The sequence below is a fragment of the Alligator mississippiensis genome, chromosome 4, assembly GCF_030867095.1.
Source record: "Alligator mississippiensis isolate rAllMis1 chromosome 4, rAllMis1, whole genome shotgun sequence".
Taxonomy (NCBI): Eukaryota; Metazoa; Chordata; order Crocodylia; family Alligatoridae; genus Alligator; species Alligator mississippiensis.
This window is the reverse complement of record NC_081827.1, coordinates 96,497,130-96,519,929: the sequence shown is the minus strand read 5'-3', so window position 1 is coordinate 96,519,929 and position 22,800 is coordinate 96,497,130. Positions and strand designations below refer to the sequence as shown.

At 40.5% G+C, this 22,800-nt stretch overlaps 1 protein-coding gene across 1 annotated transcript in view; it reads right to left on the bottom strand.

Annotated features, from left to right (window-relative positions):
- FGD6 (FYVE, RhoGEF and PH domain containing 6) overlaps positions 1 to 22,800 on the bottom strand; it is a 104,017-nt gene that overhangs the window by 20,291 nt on the left and 60,926 nt on the right. The window contains exons 6-14 of the mRNA XM_006273629.4: positions 15,530 to 15,681; positions 12,863 to 13,019; positions 11,082 to 11,169; positions 9,639 to 9,689; positions 8,423 to 8,481; positions 8,238 to 8,309; positions 6,788 to 6,856; positions 4,706 to 4,789; positions 3,216 to 3,295 (exon numbers count right to left, since the gene is read on the bottom strand). Coding sequence (XP_006273691.1) covers positions 3,216 to 3,295; positions 4,706 to 4,789; positions 6,788 to 6,856; positions 8,238 to 8,309; positions 8,423 to 8,481; positions 9,639 to 9,689; positions 11,082 to 11,169; positions 12,863 to 13,019; positions 15,530 to 15,681 — 812 coding nt within the window. The remainder of the gene's footprint in view (positions 1 to 3,215; positions 3,296 to 4,705; positions 4,790 to 6,787; positions 6,857 to 8,237; positions 8,310 to 8,422; positions 8,482 to 9,638; positions 9,690 to 11,081; positions 11,170 to 12,862; positions 13,020 to 15,529; positions 15,682 to 22,800) is intronic.

Sequence of the window (22,800 nt, the reverse complement as noted above, 5' to 3'; positions counted from 1 at the left end):
GGATTTTTGTGGGTGATGTCCTCTATTGACCCAGCTATATACATGGGAGGGGTACAGACAAGTTTTTCAGGACCGAGTACCCTTTTTCAAGGGTCCCTCCTCAGGAAAAAAGGAAGTGTGTTAGTTTTACATTTTTACCTCTACAAAAATACGTATTTCCCTCCTCTGGAGTCACCTCAGAATCGGTATACAACTGCTTTTGTGTACAATGAATACATTGATTAAGTTTGTCAGCAAGAAGAGCAGAAAAAAAGCACATTTCGCTGTAGCCAGGTAAGAGTAAATTTAAACAGTTTTGTAATATGGCGTAAGCTTATAAAACGTAAGATGAGAGATGATTCTCTAGACATCCACTGTCTATACTGTATCTCTTTGAGATGGATAGACATCTGGATTTTCCCTTCAGCTTGCACATGCCTCTTCATCATAACACATGGGCATTTCCTGAGGATTAAATACAAACTGGAGATTTTCAGCTGTACCTGGAGACCTCAGCTCCACCCAAACTGTCATTAATCCTCAGTAAATACCTTATGCCTCCATTATTATTGTTTAAATGATCCCTCTTGAAACAATAGTTTCCCATGATTTTTAAAAAGGGAAGGAGAAGTGAAGGTTCTTGAAAGGTGCAACATTGACAGTACTAGAAAATAGTCTTCTAAAAACAGACTAGTAAAGGTAGCAGCAGTGCAAGTATCAGTATGCTTTAAATATTGAGATTTGGAGCCCCTTCCTCTCCAGCTGTTAAATTTCAAACGATTTACCCAACCCCTAGCCTCTAACTAGACCAATGATTCTCAACTAGGGTGCTAAGGCATCCTGGGGTGCCACGATATCCTTTGAAGGGTGCCACAAAGTGTTAGGAAATTAGCCAGGTGTGAGAAAATAAGCAGATAAGTACAGGCTCAGTCCCTGCCTGACTATTCCCTCGCCCCCTGTGCCTGATCCCTCTGGAAGGAGGTAAGCCATGTAATAAATAAATTATTTTTAAAATGTGGTGCTGCTTAGTTCACAAAAGTTATGGAGAAGCGCTTCACATCTAACAAGGTAGAGAACCACTGGACTAGACTGTCCAAGAAGCATACCACAAACAGCAGCATATAGTTTTTTGACTTCACTCTTTTTTCTATGTAAAGTAGGTCAAAAGGTTTGATGGCAACAATTTTCAGGCACTCTAAATAAATTGGAAGAAACAAATGCCATCCACTTACGCTTTAGAGATAATTTAGAGATTATGATTTATTTTATATAGTATCTTATAAATAAAATCATCATAACACCACATTAGCTAAGGTCAGTCTGCATATGCAGTGGAATCAGTCGCTTCAAAATGATTGTGCTCACACATCAGTATGAAACATTAGTTTTTTCTTGTATAATAAAAAACAGACAAATCCAAATGTATGGGATTCACAACCTGATAACTCTAAGGATAAGTTACTATCTTTTTCAAAAAGCTGAAGTGTCATACTAACAAATACAGGGAGGGCAAAGTCATATCCTGCATTTTTGCAAATGCTGTTTGCATGCCTGTAAGAGCTCTATCATCAGTGCATTTAAGTACTGCAGGTCCTATCCTGTGCCTGCTGGGTATAGAATCAAGCCCATGTTTTATCTAGTGCATCTTCCCCAAAGACACAAAATTCCTGAGACATTTATATAAAATCTAGTGTAAAGACAAAAATCTTCACTCTTCCATTATAAATAACAGTCATTACTCAGACAACTGTGATATTTGCTTTTGCTATTCTGACAAGCTAATGTTGATTCCTCTCTGCTAGAGAGTATGGGTGCCTATACATGAGCATGGAGGCTGCTCCAACACACTGTAATTACAATGCATTGGAGCAGACTTGATTAATTGAGCCTGCTGGAGCGTGGTAATCACCGTACTCCAGCCAATGTTAGCATCTGGTGTATCAGTGTCCCCACGCTTCAAAATGGAGATGGAGGCACTTTAACTAAAGCCCCCACCCACTCCCAGAGCACATGTAAAAACACCCTATGTTTGTGTTGTGCAAACATCCTGATGTCAGTTAATGCAAGGTCATCCAGTACACGTAGCAGCCCATTCTAATTCTGCTTTAGTAAGAGAGGAGGAAATGTGTCCTCTTTTATTGATGTCAGCATTGTCACAAATGACAGAACAAATAAAATTCATGGCTCAAATGCTTTAAGAACAGCATTGCCTTTGGCAAAGGCAGCTTTGTAAAGGCAGACAAAAACTGTTCTAAGATGATTTATCCTTTGAATGCCATCTTGGAAAATTTAGACAAGCACAGAATCTGTTTTTTTCATATATCTATAATTTAATGCCAATTTTAAGTTTGGCTTCAGCACTGCTCCACATTGTTTCCTGTTTCAATTACATCTGTATTAAACCTAGATGACTCATAAAAACTCCCTCAAATGTATATCATAAGCCTGGTTATCAAATCGGTTCATTATATAATTCATGTCTCCCCTTATTAGTGATAAAGTAAACTAGTAGAGAAATGTGGTCACATATTGGTAACTTTGGAAGAGAGACAGAAGAGTCTAAATTAAAAACTATATTTTCCTCTATCAAAACCCAAATTAAGACTGCTGAAGTAAGTAATTTTAAAAGTAGTAATGTTTTCTTTTCAACAAGTTACAAGAAATAAGATTTCAACTTACTTAAATATCAGTTTTTATAGGACATGGCCGACTTGAGGGAAACTCCCTCTTTCCACCTCAATTTGGTTAACAGTTGAGTGTCGTGATTACAGTAGCATTCCTATACAAGTGCAGTCATTGTCCAGGCAGTTCAAAAAGTAACTATTTTAGTATAGAATCTGAGCTTTTCCCACCAGTGGCAAGGAAAGACAGAAGTTTTCCTTAAAAGTTAAAATGAGCGGTATGTCGGTGGCAGTGGATACATACACAAACTAAGTTCACATAGTGCCTGGGACCCAATGCCTATGACTCCATCTTTTCTCACTCAATCAATGGCAATCTCATTTTGAAAACTGGTTTTAAACAACTTAGATAGGATTTTAAACTAAACTAGTCTGTGTTCATTGCAAGTACTCTTTATACTCCTACAGTTACTATTCCAGCCAAAAAATGAAATCAGTTGCATTAATACAGAACAATGAGCACAGTATTAACAAATATGCTGTTCCATATTTGATGAAATATATTTGATAATGTAAGCTTTTAAATATTCATTATTCACTTATGATGTTATTTACCTCGCTGACAGAATAAAGGATCGCTCTACACTTTCTATGTTCAACTCATTCTGGTAAGCTTCATGGGTTGGTTTTCTAACCTACAGTGGGGACCAAGGAAACAAAAATACAAACTGAGTTAATGAGTCTTAAGAGTTATCTGTAACTATAGCCAAACTGAAGCAATACAGAAGGTGACAGAAGTGAAGAAGAACTCTTCAGTAGTTCATGCACTATCACATCACCTGCTTTACCTGAGACTAGTTAGAGGGGATTTTTGATGTTTTTGAGCATTATGCTTGGTAGGCGAGTCTGACGGATGATCCTGAAGTTTTTAATAACAGGTTAGAAAAATACTTGCCAAGGATAGTTTTGACATGGATGAACCTGCCTTGAACAGGGGAATGGATTAGATGACCTCCTGAGTTTCCCTTCTAGTCCCATTTTTCTATGATTCCAAATCACAAGGTTCAAATTTAACTGACTCTGCAAAATGGAAGTGAGATTCTGCTGACTTTAGCTTAGGGCAAAGAAGTTCCTTGATACAATTCATACGGGACACTGCTGAACTAAATACCCCTCAGAGGTTTAGGAGATAGAAGTCAAGTGTAAAATGCATATAGTATTGGTTTCTAATCGGAAAACTACTGACATGTGCATGCTATTAATCCTTTCAACTCACCTCAACTGCTGTCAGCATTGTGCTAGCAGCAGCCCAGAACTGACCAATTACTGCTAAGAGGCAAGATGCTCCCAGTAATAATATAAGGAGACTTGCACTGAAGTGCGAACCTCCGAGAAGAAGCTAAGCACATACTCTGAGTAATGCTAATAAATATTAATAAGGTGCCAAAGGTTGAGAAGCAGGCTGGTCAAGTGTGAATTAGTTTAAGTGGTGTTTACTATTAAAATCAGTAGAATTTGAAAAGTAAGTACCATCCTCATGGTTTAAATGGCTGCCCACTTTGCCCACAAGAATATTTTAATGAAGCAAGAAACAACAGGTTCAACTCTGGTGCTTCTCTTGGAGGCACTATTTTAAATCCCCCTCTCCCCACTTAATGCTTGCATTTCTCCCCTGAGGATCAGCAGTCTTTGGAGACTCAGTTGTGGAGGATTTGGCCCATCAGGAAGTAATCAGTCAGTTATAACTCTATGTGTTTTGGGGACAGACAAAAAGTTCAATGGCTGCTGGGCAGGGGGAAGGGCCATTAAAAAATATACTAGAGAAATAGGAAGGTTTTCAGGGAGGCTCAATACTGAGCCAAATGGCAGTTAAAACTAACTTGCGATAACAGAACTGACTGAAGGGGCCTGAAGAGTCTGGCACACCAACAACATATCTAGACCATGCTCTATACTGCTCACCTTTAGTCACACACACCAAAGTAAGTTTCCTCTTAGCTGACTACCCTGGTAAATTTTAATATTTATTTTCAATAATTAACTTGTCTATGAGTTAAAGTATTTTTTGACAGCAAGTTTCTCTAGCAGATACCTCAGTGACTCACCTTCATTCCAGTCAATGAAAGCATATTGTTGAGTTTATACATGCCAGATTGTACTGGAGTTGTATACAACAGGGCATCATTAAACTGCAATGAAAAACACCATTTTTCAGTGACTAAAGGGTGCTTAAAGATGGACAGATTATTTTTGGTATATTGTATTAACAATACATGAAATACATAAAGAAATGATATACATATATTGAAAGATTAGACTAACAGGGTGTAATGGATACATTCCTGGACTACTGTTCTAGCAGGATCTGAGAAGAAGAGTCTATTTACTTTTAAATGAAGGTAGTAATACTGTACTTACATTCTGACTATCTAAACATATTGGTCAGATTTTTAAAGGCATTTTGAAGTGCCTCAAGATACAGATAGTGGGATTTTCAGATGTGCCAGAATACCTACCTGTATTTTTAAGTACGTAAATATCATCAAAAATCTAGCCCAATGAGATCAGAGTCAAAGCTATCTACTAATTTTGGGTGTCCAATTTGAGTGCCTGATTTTTCAGAATACATGACAGTATGCACTTTATGCAGTCAAAGCACAGCTCCCACTGACTTCACCTGCAACTACAAGAGCTCAGTACTTCTGCAAGTCAGGCCTCAGCATCTCAAACCAGGCACCCAGAAATGGGAATCACCTGATCGGTGTCCATCTGTGAAAAGTTTACTTTATGTGAATTACTCAGCATTTGAGGCAAAGGAAGGTAAAGAATTCAATTCTCTCAGAGCAGCATTCAACTGTTTTAGCCCTAAGGCCCTGCTTCTTCCTGTAGTCCTATCTCACTCGCTATACCCCTTTCAAATTTCTGCAAGAAGTGAGGTCAGTTGTCCTACAGACAGCAGCTTTAGGTACTACAAGCCTATGATTCTTTCCTAGAGCAGATAAACCTTGTGCACTGGATGGGGCTGTGCTTTTATGGGGAAAAAGTAGTATGGGATCCTAGAATTGTAATTGAAGACCTACCAACATGCATATGCACAAGGTGGTCAATTTAAAGTTGCACAGACAATTTAACTAAATAGAAAATAAGGAAATTGTTTATTCAAGTCAAAATTATTTTCCTGCAATGGGAAAACTCAAAAGCTCACAAATGGAGAAAACAGGCTCATACCAGCAGAGAAAGTATTCCACTTGTGGAAGTGTTTGGGTAAGTAGTAGATAGAACTTTTGCTGGGAAGCCAGTTGTGAATGTGGCAGTAATGCTCAGGCAATTTCATATTTTTCAAATGAAGATGAACAATATCTTAAGTGAAAATTAAATCTTATAAAACTTATATAAGCAGCTGTTATGATGGTCTATAATCTTTTATTGCAACAACTTTTGTTTAAAAACCCCCCACAAAAATACTGTCCAAAGGCAGACATGTAAATACCTATACTCATTAGATACGATCTTTAAATACTGAGAGAAATACCAATCTTTAAAATACTTTCAATGTTGAAAGGGGAAAACAAATACAATGTACATTTAATCATATATTACTAAGTTATTAATATTATTTGTTTGGCAGTAGCATCTAAGGTACCAACTAAGACAGCGGCCTTATTGTGTTGGACACTGCATAAGCAGTGAGGCAATCTCTACCTTCAAGTGTTTGCAATTTGAATAGAAGAGCCAGACACAGAATGGGAAGGAAAGGAGAGGCCCAGAGAAGAAGTGACTTGTCTAAAGCCAAGAGAAGAAGTGACTTGTCTAAAGCCAAGAGCATGTCAGCAGAACAGCCAAGAATAAAACCCTGAAATCAATCCCTACCCAATACTCCATCCAAAGGTGTAAATGTGTATTTTAAAAGAATGAGAAGTAATGCCTCAACCACCCAAATTTTAGGTTTCAAAGCCTATTAATATTCAAGGAAGTAAAGGTGTTCTAAGTTTTTCAAGATCATGCTTCCCCCCCCCCCCAACAGCTCTTAAAAAAACAGTAGCTGAGCCTTGTTCAAACAGTGGGAATGCTTATTTGTTCTTTTTTAGCGTACATGATACAGAATCTTGTTTAACTGTACTGAGAAGGCAAAACAGTGCTCAATTTACTCTGGCATTAGGCTTGCAGATATATACATGGCATCTCACCAGAAAAAACATTCGTGGCTGCATGACCTTCCTGGACAGCTTCATCAATGTTCCTTCTTTCAGGAAGACCTGGTAAGTTAAAGCAGATAAACAAATTGATTTAAAACTCAGCTGCTGAGGACACAAACTGAACAAATAAGCTTCCTCTTTCTTTAAAGTTATTATTCACATAGTTTATAGATGCCCTTTTTACAGACACAGAAATAATATACATAAAGCCCAAATGAAGAAAAATTTGCTGTTCTGAAATAGAGTTTCTAACAAATTTATTGTAAAAAAAACCCACTCCTGAATAAAATGTCCCTAATATCCTTAGGGGTTTAAGCCAATATAAAAGATATGAATAAGGGAGGAAAACTATTTAGTCAGAATGTGTCTACTTGTCACAATATACAAATCATACTTCAACAAATGAAAAAGGTAGCTCCTAATAAAAGTGAATAACCAGACCTATCAACTAACATAGTTTCCTATGAAAAGCTGAGCCTTAAATGCAAGATAAAATGCAACATCCAAACTGAATAGATTAATATCCAATTCAAATAAAATTGCTATCTTATTATGTATATGGCTGCTCATACGAACTCCAAAGGCTGGGTTATGGGGTCATTTCTGCAAACATACAGATATGTAACTTCCTTCCTGTGAGTGTCGAAGTGTTGTAGCAGCAGTGAGGGTCCGGGAAACATGCTAGAGACAAAGAGTTCTATGGATGTCCTTTTACTGGAGCAGCAACATGGTTGGAATAGATTTAGACAAGCTTTCAAATACAATGTAATCTGAAGAAAGCATTGTATTCAAAAGCTTGTCTAAGTCTATTGCAACCATGCAGTTGGTCCAATAGAAGATCATCTGCAGAAATTCTTGCCCCTCTCATCCCTCCTGCAAGTGGTTTCACTGAAATGAACAGAACTGCAACTGATAAGGCAGATCACAAGAATAAAGCCTCCCACATTTGCAACTCACTTAAGTCACAGTATGAACCAGTACAGTTCCTCAACAATGCACACAAGTGATGCCACAGAAACTACCAAGCTCATACTGTTCAAGTGCAACTATGACAAGGATAGAAAAGGTTAGGAACTCCAGGCTTTCTCCAACTCAGCAGTTGCTGCTGATCCCCAGGTCTCATTAAAGTCAACAAGCATGGTGTGCTCCAGCTTATCTTTAAGTCTTGAAGCAGAAGCAAAGCTGGCAAGCACAGCTGCCAACAAAACACATGTATATGCGTAAGGCTTTATGAGAACCTACCAGTTTTAATACATAAGAACATTTTTTCCCCCAAAAGTTAAAACAACCCTTGAGAAGAAACATGTGTTCTACAATCAGCAATTAAACAAGGAATAATTTTTCTCTGCACTTTAACAGTGGACTTCTATGCTTTGTATTACCACAGTATGTACTGCAGTTTCCTTGCTGCTGTCTACTGACTGCTATCTGGGGCACTTACCCTTCCTGGTTGTACAATCTCATGGTGTCCATTTAAACTGTACTGAATCTGCATAAGCTTTTGAAAGTTATCCTACAAGGGAAAAATACACACAAAAAATTAGAACTGCTTTTAAAATTTAATTACAAAATCATTTTGTGATGACATGACTTTAATTGGTCACTTTTCAAACACAGGATACTTACGCCTTGTTTCATGATGTCATTAGCATGGTTGGCTACTTCTATGACAACAGCCAAAGCATCTGAAGTGTGAAGAAACAATATTTTTGTTATACAGCTTTGTCAGTGGTTCCTCCTTCAAAAATACATTTGCTTTTTAAAAATTTCTCTCTAAATTAGTTTTCCAGTTTACTCCTTTCATACATTTGACAGCTCTGTACACGTGCTCCTTTTCACTGCTATATTGTTTAGTTCCCCTGGTTGACACAGCAAGTGGGGAGAGAACAACATTAGTTGACTTGGGAACCTCAAAAGTGTGTACAGAGTTCCAAATTACTTTTAACTCTTTTTTCTTAATGAACCAGTTTTTCCAGACCTGTTATTGATGGAAGACCACCACTGGACCTTTTGTCACTGAAAAAAAAATTTCCACACAAAACAATCTAAACCTACTTTCCATCTGCTTACTTTAATAAAGAATATGTGTGCTCCAATTTATTTCTACTGCACAGCCAGACAGGTCTGAATGCGAGTTAAGATCTTAATAAAGAACAGTGTTTGAGAACCTATGTCCAATGCAACCCTCCTGAAGATGGCAGGATTACAAGGGTGTCACCAGAGGGACAACACAACTGGGGATTTGCGTGAAAATAACCAAGGGACCAATTTAGAGCCTTTATAATCAGTTATGATGCAAACAAGGAAAAAAATCTTAAATTTCAGATTCTCAATTTTCTAGGGAAAGCTGATTTTGTCAACTTTTAATATTCTTCAAGGGGAACAAACGATCATTTTTCAGATAAACTTGAAACTGAACAGATAACACCTCCATTTACCATACATTAATAGGGATCTACCCAATTTACAGGGGCTGCCCTCCTGCAAATTTGTGGACAGAATGGAAGGCTTGGCAGGTATTTTGTGGGCAGAGTGCAGCACTGCCCCTTACCATGGATTGGTGGAGCGCATGGGGCCACATAACAGCCAATCAGCAGTGAGGGGCAGGGGTGGCAGCCATCTTGCCAACAGCCTTTTTAGTGGTCAGCTGCCATCTTCCCCACCCCAGCAGGCTGCTGCAGCACCCTGAGAACTACTGGCTCCCTCTGTTCCCCCGCCCCCATGGATTTCCTGGGCATTGCCCAGATTTCATGGAATCATGCATCAAATGCATCAAACGTTTAGAAATATTTTTGTTTCCCCATATTTAAGCAGTCTTTATGTCTTTAATCAAAATAAATACCTTGAGTATCCCTATAGTCTGCAGATTCCTCTAAAAGATTCTTTAAATAATCTGCATAAATAATAGAAGGAAAATATATTAGAAACAAATCAAGCAGTACTATAGAAAGGAGTAAAAGCATACACATTTTGTTCAAGGAACTTACTTTTTATTAAACACATGCTATAAGTATAGCCCACACACTAGATTTTTTTTAAATCTCTTCACCTAGTGACTGCAATGTAACACTTCAATGTGCTGCATAAAGCAGCATCACTAATATAAACACTGTGGGGGAAATAGCAGTTAGTCGCTACAGAGCCAGAATAGGGTCATGGAGCATTTTATTTTTGTGCTTACTAAATAAGCATAGGCTATTTTAAAAAATTCTCAGCAAGTAGTAGTAGCTTTAAAAACAGAAGCCTAAATATTTAGAAGTCAAGAGAATTACAAATTTGCAACTGTGTTCTTTATAAAGGAAAATAATAGTGACTAGCTATTTCCATCACTATTTCCCCTTCTGTAGGCTGAGAATAGAGGCCCCAGCATGATTTGGAGACAGCGATTTTCCCAATGTCATGCAACAAGGCAACAACAGAACCAAGAAAAGAACCCAAGTCTTCTGAAACCTAGTTCAGTTTGGGAAGCACTGTTTCTGTAACAAGTCTACTACATGGATCAAAAGTTTTGTCTTATAAGGCAAATTTAAGTTTACACCCCCTGTTGCTTCCCAGATGTGGCATCCATGTGGGGGCAGCAAGGATGCACCTTCCAGCTGCCTAGCCCCAGCACAGGTCCCCACTGGCTGGAAGCTGTGCCTGCATCCCTGATAAGGAGTGGAGGACTGGGAGAAGCAGCAGTGGTGCAGGTGCAACTTCCAGATGCCTGGTGCCAGCCCAGATACAGGGATTGCTGACATGCTATGGAAGCCACCCCAGCCTACATCAGACCAGAGGTGGGCTATCAGAACCTGAGACTTGAAAAGGTTGCCAGACACTGTTTTAGATGCAAAACTTTTTTTTTTTTTTTTTTTTAGGTACGACTAACTTCAGAAATAAAACCAGAACTAAAATTTAGTATTTGGATCAGCCCTTCCTTTAAAAGGAAAAATATTTTATATTGAGTTTTCAGTACCTCTATTCTTCCTCATTTTTTAAAGTTCTTCCCCTAACAATCTCAACAAATGGAATCCACAGCTGTGGACACAGAACAAATCACCACAAGCTTGAGATGTACAAGATGTATCATTAGAAAACACACTCTCTATTACTGACTGAAAACAGCAGTACATTTCTTAACACTCCCAGCATTAATGTATAAAACTTCTAAATGCACAGCACATTAAGAGAGCTTCATACACCAGTAGTTAAATGCATGTTATTTGCAGAGTCGCAATTGCCTGAGTATCAGTTTTCTGGGACATGTGAAAACTTGCTTTTAAACTTGTAAACAGCTCAGCTGTACCTGTCAATAGCAGCCTGTACTGAGGAATCCTTTGAACTGGCTTGAGGAGATAGTGCTTGAGTGCTAGACTAGCACAGCGAGGGCTCATCTGAAAGATAAACACACATAAACAACAACAATCTCCCAACAGTGGGCAAAAGACTCCCTGTTGGCAAATGAAACGTACCCCTAATTACTGATTGACTCTATGAGCTGCAGCGGCACACTTTGTGCTATCCTGACTTAATTTTACAGAAGAACACAGACATCTGGTATACCAGGATAAGGTTAAACTTTTAGATGCATTATCAGCACCGCAATTCTAATCACTCCCCCACATGGAATAAAATATGGAAAAACCAGTCATGTGCCATAAAATTAGGAAGACAGAAGTTTACATTGTGTGCATGAACTCAACGTATTTTAATTTCTTTTATCATATTCTTTTCCTCTTAACTCTCCCTAGAAATGAGAGCTCAGACAACCAACAGTAAAGGCATCAGAGAGACAGGCTCATTTATGATCAGTTGTTAACAACTGGGTGGATCAGAGAAAGACCGCAGTGATCTTTACAGAAGTTTGTGATGAAAAGCCCAAAGACAACAAAAGTAAACATTTTTAAAAAAAGAGTCATGCTCCAACAGGTTTAATTTCCACCTTGGTTTCATCTAAAGATAATGCTACCTGTATCAGCAAAAGCCACCTTCATTAACGGGATATATTTTACCATTTTGCTATTTTAGGTCTTGTTTTTTTTGTCCTGCCTCTTGCCTCTCTGTTCTAACTTTAACCTATTTCTCCACTTACAATAAGTAGCCTATCTAACCTTATGTGCATATGCACAAACAGAGCAGAGGCCATTCAATATGATGCATGTATGAAGTGGGCATATATCTGAGAGCACACGTACGCAGAACAACAGGTCCTATGTGGTTTCATGGTTAAATTACTGCACTTCTGCTTGGAAAGACAAAAGCATTGTGTTGATCTGAGCAGTTCCTTATGTGTCCATTTCAGCTATACTTTCATTATGGAATTAGGTTTATCTGTCATCTTGGCAAAGACAAGTGTTCTCTGATGTTTATTCTAGATCACAGGTTGTCAACCGGGGCTACACATACCCCTGGGGGTACTTGAGAAGGCCCTAGGGGGTACGCACGGGCAGGTGAGGACACAGCACTATCATGCACTATCCCGCACTGCCGCGCAGGAACCATCCACCTGGCCAGATGGGGAAGGGAAGGCTCACATGCAGCAGCTGCCACCACTCTGCATCCCCCACTCCCTGTGTCCGGCCGCCAGAGGTACACTGATCCAAAAAGGTAGAAAATCCTTGTTCTAGATCATGCATTTAGAGCTTATATATCTTCTTTGATCTGTTATAAGAGGATTAAGTAAGAGCCTGGCACTGGTTCATGATGACAATCTGTTTCTGCATGACTATGGCATCTTCTAGGTTTAAATAAGTACAACATTTTACCCAGTCTTGAAGTGTTATGAGTGACTAGTAATTTTGTTTACCTGCCTTTATTTTTTCTTTTTTTAGCAACAGTTGAGTCTTCTGAAAAACCAAGATCCTTTACTGCATCTCAAATTGGGCATGCAAAATCACTAGCTGCTCTTGGAAAACTAGATCCAATACTTAAATACATTCCAGCTCCCCCTCCCACCACTCATTCTCAACTGGAACCTAGAAACAAAGAAGAAATACCAAGTCAAAAGATAATCCTTGCAATCTTACAAAAGGTCACCAGGACTAAACAGCCACAAGATAAAATCTCTTAGAACAGATTAAAAGATACCTCAAAATCTTTAACAGCAGCAGCAAAACTAGGGTTCCTCTTGCATTGTTCATCTAGTAATGCAATGTTCTTATCAAATTCTTTGATATAAGTTGAATACATTTTCAAGTAGGGTCCTTTTTTCACAAATATATCAGCAATTCTCTGATGAGCAATCCTAGAAATAAAAACTGAGCAATGAAAACACTACAAACAGATTTTTCCTCAAAGCCTTATTTACAGCAAAACATTAATATCTCACTTTAATCTACTGTGGTTAATGATCTGAGGGGCAAAATGACCCAATGTTTAAGGACCTTTCCTGGTAGTTTTCTTGTGTCACCTACAGCAGGGGCTGGCAACCTTTCACATGTTGCAGGCTGGTACAACCCAGTGCTGGCCCAACGTGGTCCACATGGCTTCAGTGGCATGTGAGCAGTAAGAAGGCTTTCCCTGTGCCACGGACAAGGCCAGACAGCTGGGAGGTGTGCCTACACTGCCACTACTTCTTCCAGCCCCTTGCTCCCTGGATGCAACATGAGTCCAGCTTCTAGTTCATGTGGAGCTACACTGGGACCAGGCATCTGCAAACTGAGTCCACACTGCCATGCTTCTTCCCATCTCTGGCTGTGGCACAAGCCCAGGTGGAAGCTGCCCGGCCCCAATGCAGCTTCCCACTGGCTAGAAGCTGTACCCACACTGCAATCGCTAGAGCGGCGAAGAAGCGGCAGTACCATAAGCAGAGCTGGAAACTACATGTCTGGGATCAGATTTTTTAAAATGTAGTTAAGGTTTCTTATGCTTTAAGGATGCTTAAAATAAGGCCTAACTCCTACAGGTGCCTCATGGGATTTTTAAGAGCACCTAAACACTAAGTTGAATCTATTCAAATCATAGCTAGTGCCCAAACCCTTTAGAAAATTCACCAAGGACTTTTATTTACATCTTTATATAACCCAGTACCCTTAAAAATCATGATGGTCTGGCCTGTAGGCTTGCCTCAATTTTCTCATTAGTATCAGTGGAGAGGAATGTATGAGACCAAGATCCTAGTTCATACTTTTCTTGGAGCAGAGCTTAGAAGCAAAGACTCCACTGGTGCCAAGGAGGTAGTTACTGTCAAAGAAAAAGGTCTCAGACTGAGAGTGTTTGGTTTCATGACTGTTCCCATGGGAGTGATAGTGTCAACATGCAAGATGCCAAAGGCCAAATGTTCAGTTTCTCCTGGGAGTCACTGCTCTCCCAGGAGAAACAATTGAGAATTCCGATGTTCAAGTTTTCTCCCAGAGGAAAAAACAGCTCCAAAAGGAAAATAACCTAGGAACAACTAAGGTTTAAATCACTCTCGGGACAGTTTATTTTAGGGCAGCAAATGTACATGCTGTGGCTTCTTTCAACAGAGAATACAGTCCTCCAGCATCGCACCCTAGGAAACAGTGTATCACTCATAGGGAGCAGAACACACCTCCTTCATAATCCCCACATCATGCTGCAGGGATAGACAGGCTGACCATGGGCAGTCTGGGTCAGCCAATCAGGGCTGTCTTATGCACTGCTACTATCTATCGCTTAGGCAGACAAAGGGAGCCTGCAGAGTGTGCTGAGATGTGTACACTAAGCCTGCCACACTCCACCGTGCCCCCCCCCCCCCCTTCACAGGACAGTGGCAGCACTGCAAGCTCTCCGCTCTTCAGGACCGCAGCATTTGACTGTCTGTACATGCAGCTGTGGGCAAGTTTTTCTACAAGGAGAACAAACCTGAGAAAATTCTCCCAAATTATTTGAATGTGTATAAACAGCCAAAGACAGAGTCCTCCTATTGGAACTGGAAGGGATTCAACCACTGCTAAAAATACAGCCAAAGCAACATGGAGCTCAGCTCAGGCAAACCAAGCATTTACTTGGGTTCTTAGGCAGATTTTACAGTCCACACTAAACACCATAGCTACACTATTATTCATACCCAAGCGATATAGCTTAAGGCTGAATCAGATGAGTCTTCATGGGCTATAGTCACTGCAATGTAGACCTAGCCATACTAGCTCAATATTGGATTTGTTGCAGAGCTGGAATAAACTGCTTATCTCACGGGCCAGGTGGGAGCTCAGGGGCCACAGATTAATTGCTCATGGGTCACATATGGCCTGCAGGGAGCCAGGTGGACAGCCCTGGGGTAAGTTACATATGCATGTCATTTTTGTTGCTAAGTTCTTTGCTGCTTTTATTTTTAAATGAGAGAAGTATTAATGGATTGATGCCTTGCTTTAAAGAGTAAAAAAAGAACAGAATTTTCAAGGGAATATACATATATAAAGAACCTAGTTAGGTTGCTAAAATTTCTCTCAATGAAGGGCAATGAAGTTTGAGCACTTGGCACTTAAAACAGACCTTTTTGTGGGGGAAGGATGCTAAATACAGATCCATGGGCCTAATTTTAGGCTCCTATTTTTGAAATCTTAGCTTTAGTCTGTAATGTGGTTATACAAGCAGAGAGATGCATGCATGTATGTGCATATAATGTTCCCAAGTACCAAATAAACTTTTTAATACACATTGCTTCCATTCAAAAATCAGCTCTGGAGTCAAGAAAGGCATATAAAATACAAAACATTTGTGACTATGCTAAGGTTTGCTTATCTTCCATAAATATTAAAATTAAAGAATATTGCATTCCTCATTAATAGTTACCAGTGAGACAGTCTCTCTTCCAATTCTCTTAATAGATCCCGATTGAGTTCATACAGCTGAGGTAGGTAGTAAAGGATCTGATTCAGGATCCTGTCCTCAATTACTGGTTTTCCAAGTTGCCTGGAGGCATGTGCCACTGCGTCTCGGAAATCCTGTAACAGCACAAAGATGATAGAAAACTCCTGTTAGAGGCTGGCTTTCAAGCAACAACAGCATTTCCTTCACAGCGTTTCCTATTACAGAAGTCAGGATAATACTATCTGCCTTATACTACTATGTGGCTTTAATTTAACTCAACCTCATGGGATACCTTTAAGCCCTTTCAGTTTGATACTAGAACTTTACATTCTCATCCCTTGTGTATGTTTATATGGAAGTCATGTTTAAAATACAAACTTAAATAAACTAGTCAGTGCAGACACTACATACAAAAAAGGCACGAGCTAATCGTTAGTATTAAGGGACATGTCTATATGTTAATTAACTCACTGTTACTAATGCAAGTTAAACTTATCACCTCCATAGTGAGGTACTAGAAAAAGGCACAATGTACTATTTTAATGCACATTAGCAAAAGAGCACTTTGTGACACAATGTGCATTAAAATAGGCTAGTACACATTAAAGCCCATGTGTAGATGCACCCGTTATATACCAACTACTACTATTTAGTATATAACAAGTCTTCCAGAGTCTTAAGTAATTTCATGTCAAGGTTACAGCTAATACCATTTTCTGTATGGGATAATATTATACCAGCTGACAAAAGGATGATAGAATATTTTTAACTGAGTTGTTTATGAAAACAGGCACATCTTGAATTCAATATAGCAAAAATATTGCTTAGGGACATTAAAAAAAAATCTATTAGAGCAAAATGTAGTCTCACAAAACTACAGCACATCTAGTCTCCCATTCACAGCAATTTGTTTATACATGTCAGTTTACTATAAGTAAATGAGAACCCTGGAGCTATCAGATTATTTTTTATTATAAAAAACATTTTACACTCAAAATATTAGCTTACTTGAGAAAGTGTGATCTCTCAACCAAGAATTGGTACATCTTCTGTGTTAAACTAAACTCCTGATTGGAGAGAGCATCATACTTATTAGTCCTCTCAAAAAAAATGGAGGAAAATCATTGTTAAAGTAGGAGCTTTGGCTTCACTGGGGCCAGGATTTTACTGATGAGAAATACCATTAGCTAGATGTGTTTTCCACCACTTACAAACATTTCAGGGATCTTTAAGACCATTGAAATGCTGGTATGCCTTCCTTGAATAGCTGTATATAAAAACATGAGTTAAAGCAGGGGTAGGAAAAGTTTTTGGCCGGAGTGCTGAAAAAAATGCAATGTCTACCTTGCAAGGTGCCAGAGTGCTGGTATGTCAGAAAAACAAAACCAGGGCAGGGGTTACATGGCAGGACGCACTGCATATTAATATAGTTAATCATAAATGTTGCTTTTTTTTTTTTTTTTTTTTTTTTTTTTTTTACAGTATCCTTTGTTCTGGTGTATTTTTTTTTGTTAAGCATGTTGTGATGAGAGAGAAAGAAGAGAAAGAGAGACAGAAAAAAGAGGTGAAAAGAGAGAAAGAAGAGGGAGAAGAGAGAGAGGGAGAGAGATAAAGGAAGAGAAAGAAAAAGGAGAGAAAAAGAAGAAATAGAAAAAGAGAGAAAAAAGAGGAGAAAGAGAAGAGAGGAGGAAAAGAGAGGGAGAGAAAGAATAAAGAAAAAGAAGAGAAAAAAGAAAAGAAGAGAGAGAAAAGAGGAGACGAGAAAGAAGAAGAGGAAAGAAAAAAGACAAAAAGAAAAACAAGAGAAAGCAGAGAAGAAAAGAAAAAGAGAGAAAGGGAAACAGAAAGAAGAGAGAAAAAAAAAGGAAAAGAGGAAGAGGGTGTATCCCTCGCCACCCATGCCTCCCAACACTACCAGCTGTGGCTCAGGCCTGCTAGTCCAGGGCAGTGTCCAGTAGAGAGGCAGTGACATCCCAGGAGCAGCCACCACGGCTGGGGCACTTAGGCCCCCCTGATGGTCCTGGAGCAGGGGGAGCCTGGGTCCAGGGCTCGAGCAGACAGATGCCCCATCCCACCTGGGTGGGGGCAGCACCAGGGTGCTCAGTGCCAGGGCTGGGTGCTCAGGGCAGGGTCCGGGTGGCGCAGGGAGAAGCAGGTGTGAGGGGAGGCACTGTAGGCAGGCCAGCCCTGCCAGGCCCTTGACAAGGTAGCAGCTGGAGGACAGCAGGGGCCAGGTGGGAAGCAGGAGCTCCCCTGGAGCTCTGCAGACTTGGGCCACGGCAGGTGGGCAGGCACCTAGCAGCACCTGAGATGGGGCATGGCCCACACAGCTCTGTGGGGATGAGCTGCAGCTGTCCTGCCCGTGAGGAGATTATGCCTGGCCGGGGCAGTTTCCCAGGCTCAGGGGGCTCCCGGCTTGGCCTCCCTGCATACTGGGCACAGCACAAGTGGGGCAGAGTCCCACCCCAGTGCAAGGGCTAGGCCACAGGAACCTCCTGTGTCCCAGGAACAGCTGCTGCAGGCAACGCTTGGGGCCAAGCTGGCCAGAAGCCTCCAGCGTAGCGGCCCTCCACAGTGTCTGCCTGGGCCCTGGCCTCACCTTCCCACAGCTCCCCTGCAGGGGCTGGAGGGCACAGCCCAGGGACAGGGGGTGGGGTCAGTAGAACACAGTCAGTATCCCTGACCCTGCCCGAGTTCTCCTGACTCCACCCCCAGTGCCACTGGAACCTGTGGCTGCTTGGGAGGTGGGAGCAGCAACTTAAAAAAAATAAAAATAAAAAAAAATATATATTTTTTTTAAACGATTTCCTCACGCACCACCTGGCATGCCGAGGAAGAATGTCTCTGTGTGCCACTAATTGGCATGCATGCCACGGATTGCCTATCCCCGAGCTAAACTGATGTTTAAAATGACGAGTAAAAGCTGTCAAGTAAGCAGTAGGCTCTATGGCAGTAATTGTATATATTTTTAGATGAGGCAACCCTCCATAACTTTTATAGACTTGAGTAGCACCCTATTTCAGAAACTAAATGATTTATTGTATGGCTTACCTACTTGAAGGGGCTGGGAAGGGGAAGAGCAGCCAGCAGGAATGAGCCTGCGCTGCAGTGAGAGGTGGGGAGAAAGGAGTAGAGGTAGTGGAGGAGGAGGAGGTGGCAGCAGCACTAGGCCTTGCAAGGCTCATAGATGCAAGCTGTGCCTCTTCATTAATACAGACCACAATCACTAGACCAGACAACAAGGGTTATAAATATCCACAGTTCATTCACCTGCACTTCTACTAATGTCATATATGTCAGTCAGTGAGGGCCAACCTTTTTGGCAGGCATGCCACAAATTAGCCCTGCACCTTCCTTTATGAGCCACTCCAATTCCCTTCCGCTGCTTGACTCGCTGATCTGCTTTCTGCTCCCTGCCCTATCTGCTGCTGTGGTTCCTCCCCGATCTGCCACGTGCTGAGGTTGCCCTTGCCACTTGTAGCACTTGTACTGCAGGTTGGCCACCCCTGATGTATACCTGCTTATGATTCCCCTCTGCTGTCTACACTGGACAGTCAGGGCAATCTATACATGGATAAATGAATGAATGAACACTGATCTGACATCAGTTGCAGAAAGACACACGAGTCTGTGGCAGAACAGTTTAACCTCTGACCCCAGAGCTGTTCTAAAACAAAAAAAAACTTTAAAAACCAACCTCAACGCACAATAGTGAAACAAGAAATCATTTGCAGACTGCATTGTTTTTGTTAAGTATGGTCTTGGTTATGGAACTAGGGATAAAAACCCATAGTCCCATAAAATCCAAATAGCTGGATATGTTTTTATGACCCCTTTGTCTGTATGGGTGTATTACTCTGCCTCTCCCAGGACTGCCCACCCCTCCCTTCTTCTTTCCCTCCCTCCCCTCTCTTTTATGGTCAAATCACTCTCTCACTTTGATAAGACTGCTCTGTGCATGTCATTTCACCGCATCTGATGAAGTAAGCTCAGGCTCATGAAATGTTATGGATCTCTGATTTAATTAGTCTGTAAGGTGTATTTTTACCCTGTTACCTTCTGGAAGGAAAGAGCACCTGACTAGCACTTACTCCTCACTAGAGGTTGCACTTATCTTGCTTATCTTCTCTTCTAGGTCGTACCCTTCAAAGGCTGTCATGGCACCCCAGGGTACTGCAGCACCCTGGCTGAGATTCACTACTCTATGGCCTCCCCAAACAGGAGCCAAGTGCTTTTGGAGGAAAGGAGAATATGCCTGACAGCCATCCTTAAGGTTACATCAGCCTAGCACCCTTCTCTAGGACCCAGATCCCATTCTTTTGGGCTTACCCACCTAATTTCTGAACCTTTCATCATCTCCCAGCAACAGCCCTATAAAACCTCTGGTGCACAGAATATTTTCTCGCCTTGACCTAATCCTGTGGTCACTGGGGTGACAAACTCTGAAATGGGGCAGGGATGCAGCAAAGAAAACCCTGCAGGTGTTTTTTTGAGGTCAGTGAATGGGGGAAGGAAATAAGTTGAGAACTACTGTGCTAGTGTTGAAAACAGATGGCCTTATTCACATGGAAATGTTTCATTTTACATCTTCTGTGCAGACTAGTGACAGTCTAACTACCAGCTGCATCTTATCGGGTTTCCTGACCCCAGGGAATTGCTTAACACTGAAATGAGACATGGAATTACAATGACTACAAACCTCAAATGAGGAATCCTGAAGAGCTTCAGAGAAAACGCATTATGTTTATTTCGAATAACTGCAACATTTAACAACATAAAAAAAATAGATGGTACACTATTTTAACTCGCACATACTCTAGCATAGGAATAATACATGCTTGATATATGCTTCTTTTTTAGCTTGGCCAACAGAACAAGTTTTTTCACTTCCCACAAATATACCTTGTGCCCTAGGACAAAAAAGAATGTTTAAATCAGGCACAGAACAAAAAAGCTAGTTTGTATACAATATAATCAGCAGACTAGGTTTTTCCCTGACGAGACAATGGAAGACGAACAGAGTCAGGCTTACCCAGCAGATAAGACAGAAGTTTTAATTGTGGTTAAAGACCATTTATATCCCTTACTAGTATAACATGCAAAGCTTGTGGGGTAGAGGATCTCAGTATTCTGCACGGGCCTGATCTAGAATCCCTTAAATATAACGGGCTTTGGATCATGCACCATGTAATATAAAATAAATCATGAAGAGGCAAGTGTATTTTTCTGTGTTACCTTTTACTGAACCAATTGTATAGTTGGAAAAGATATGGGACAAACTTTGGATGCTCTTCTTCAGGGCACCTTGTACCCACAGCTTGTTCTAATATCTCTCTCTCACCTACACACTGGTCTAGTAAAAGATATCACAAAAAAATCCTTTCTTCTCGCACACTTCCTTGAACATCATAGCAACAACAACACTCCAACCCAGCCCATCAAGATATCCAATTATCAGTCCCCCTCCATGACTAAGTAAACTGAAAGCACCACAGAAAGATAATGAGAAAATAAAACAAAATGGAGCCTACAAACAATGCAGAACCAGACTGCTAATCAAACAAATAAAAAGCTTCAACAACATTCCTCACAATTATTTAATAACCATTATCAGTAATGTGCAGGTGTTATAATATGTATATTATAACATATTTATGACCTAGCACTTGCATGCTAGTTCAGTTTGACTTTAACTTAGGTTTGTAGGCATAAAATCTGTGCCTGAAGGCTGAATAGGATGAGAAAAACAGAAAAGTTAAAAGGGTGAGAAGAATGTGGTTACTGGATCTGTTGTCAGAACTATTTATCCAACAAGCACCAAATTTGTTAACATTATGTAAATGTGCACAGAGCCTGGAAAAATGTGAAGCTTCCTTTCCAAAACAATGGAAGTTATTCAGTGCAAGGACAATTTTTCATTTAACTAAAGCATTAATTTAGGAATAAGAGAAAAAGTAACTGGATGTGTTAGCTCATTTCCTTCTAAATTAATCCGCACATTATTACAAGAAAAGCAGGCACAACTTTCACAATGTAAATCATTATTAATGTGTGCACGAATGGTCAGCAGGTATTCAGTGATCAGTATCAAATATGCTCACATACAATCACAGGAGACAACTCATTTGACAATCACCTTTTCAAGTATATTAGAATATATGGCTACTGAAATATCTGTTTTCACTGAACCCTATCAAAGCAGTTATCTTAAATGTCACAGAAACAAATTTTGTTTAAAGCAAAACAGCAACAACGTTAGTGATTTTTAAGACTCATTCTTTGCATTTTAAAAGATTTTTCAATATGTAACACACATATGGCCATCCCAGTTTAACAGGATTATTTTTCCTTTCAAGAAGAATAAAATATGGTCCAGAGGCCAGAAACTGCTCCTTGAAGCAGATTGCATTCACTCTATGTTGAAATGAAGACATCTCTCACTGTCATCAGTATGTGAATTTAATGACATCCATTTCTCTTAGAGATAGCAGAAGTGATATTATTCAATAGGGTAACCAATGGATCACAAGAAAGCTCAGTTACTCCAAGTAGTTTAATTGCTTACAAATACTTTGTTGCTGTACTGTCGTCTGGTCAAGTATTCCTAATTTAATGTGTCTGGGCTTTTTTGGTCTGTATTTATTACCATATGCTCTTGCCTCAACTACCATTTTGTAGGGATGCCTGAGCCAAGCACCTTCATTTGCTTTCCCTTCCCACCCCTCCTTTGTTCCCTCCCATATACACGTGACCGGCTTGGGTGCAGTGTGCCTCAGCGCAGGGGCTCCACAGTAGGCAGAGATGGGGGAGAGATGAGAGAGCCTAAGCTGTCTGCTCCCCTGTTTCCATGTGCCACTCCCCAGCCAGCCCTCCCCATAGCACGTAGAGCCCAGCCAGGAGCTGGGAAGAGCTAGGTACAGGCAAATTGCCCAAGGTGGGACAAACAACAACAAAAGCATACAAGCAGGGGTGTGCACTATGGCACAAATTTATGCTGTTACTATTTGTGCTGCTGCAAGCACATACCTCTGCTCGTCTGGACGCAGCCCTCAACTCTCTGTTTAAAAGACTTCTTTGTTCATCTGAACAGGCACAGGACTGAACAAAGTCACAAGAGCAAGGAGCATACCTGCACCCACTGAGTCCTGTAGAGGGAGCTATTTTGCCAGTGCAAACGACCTCCACCATACTAGACAGTGAAAGATGCATGTTGAGCTGTGTCCCTGTCCTGCTGGTAGACAGGAAGCATGTGG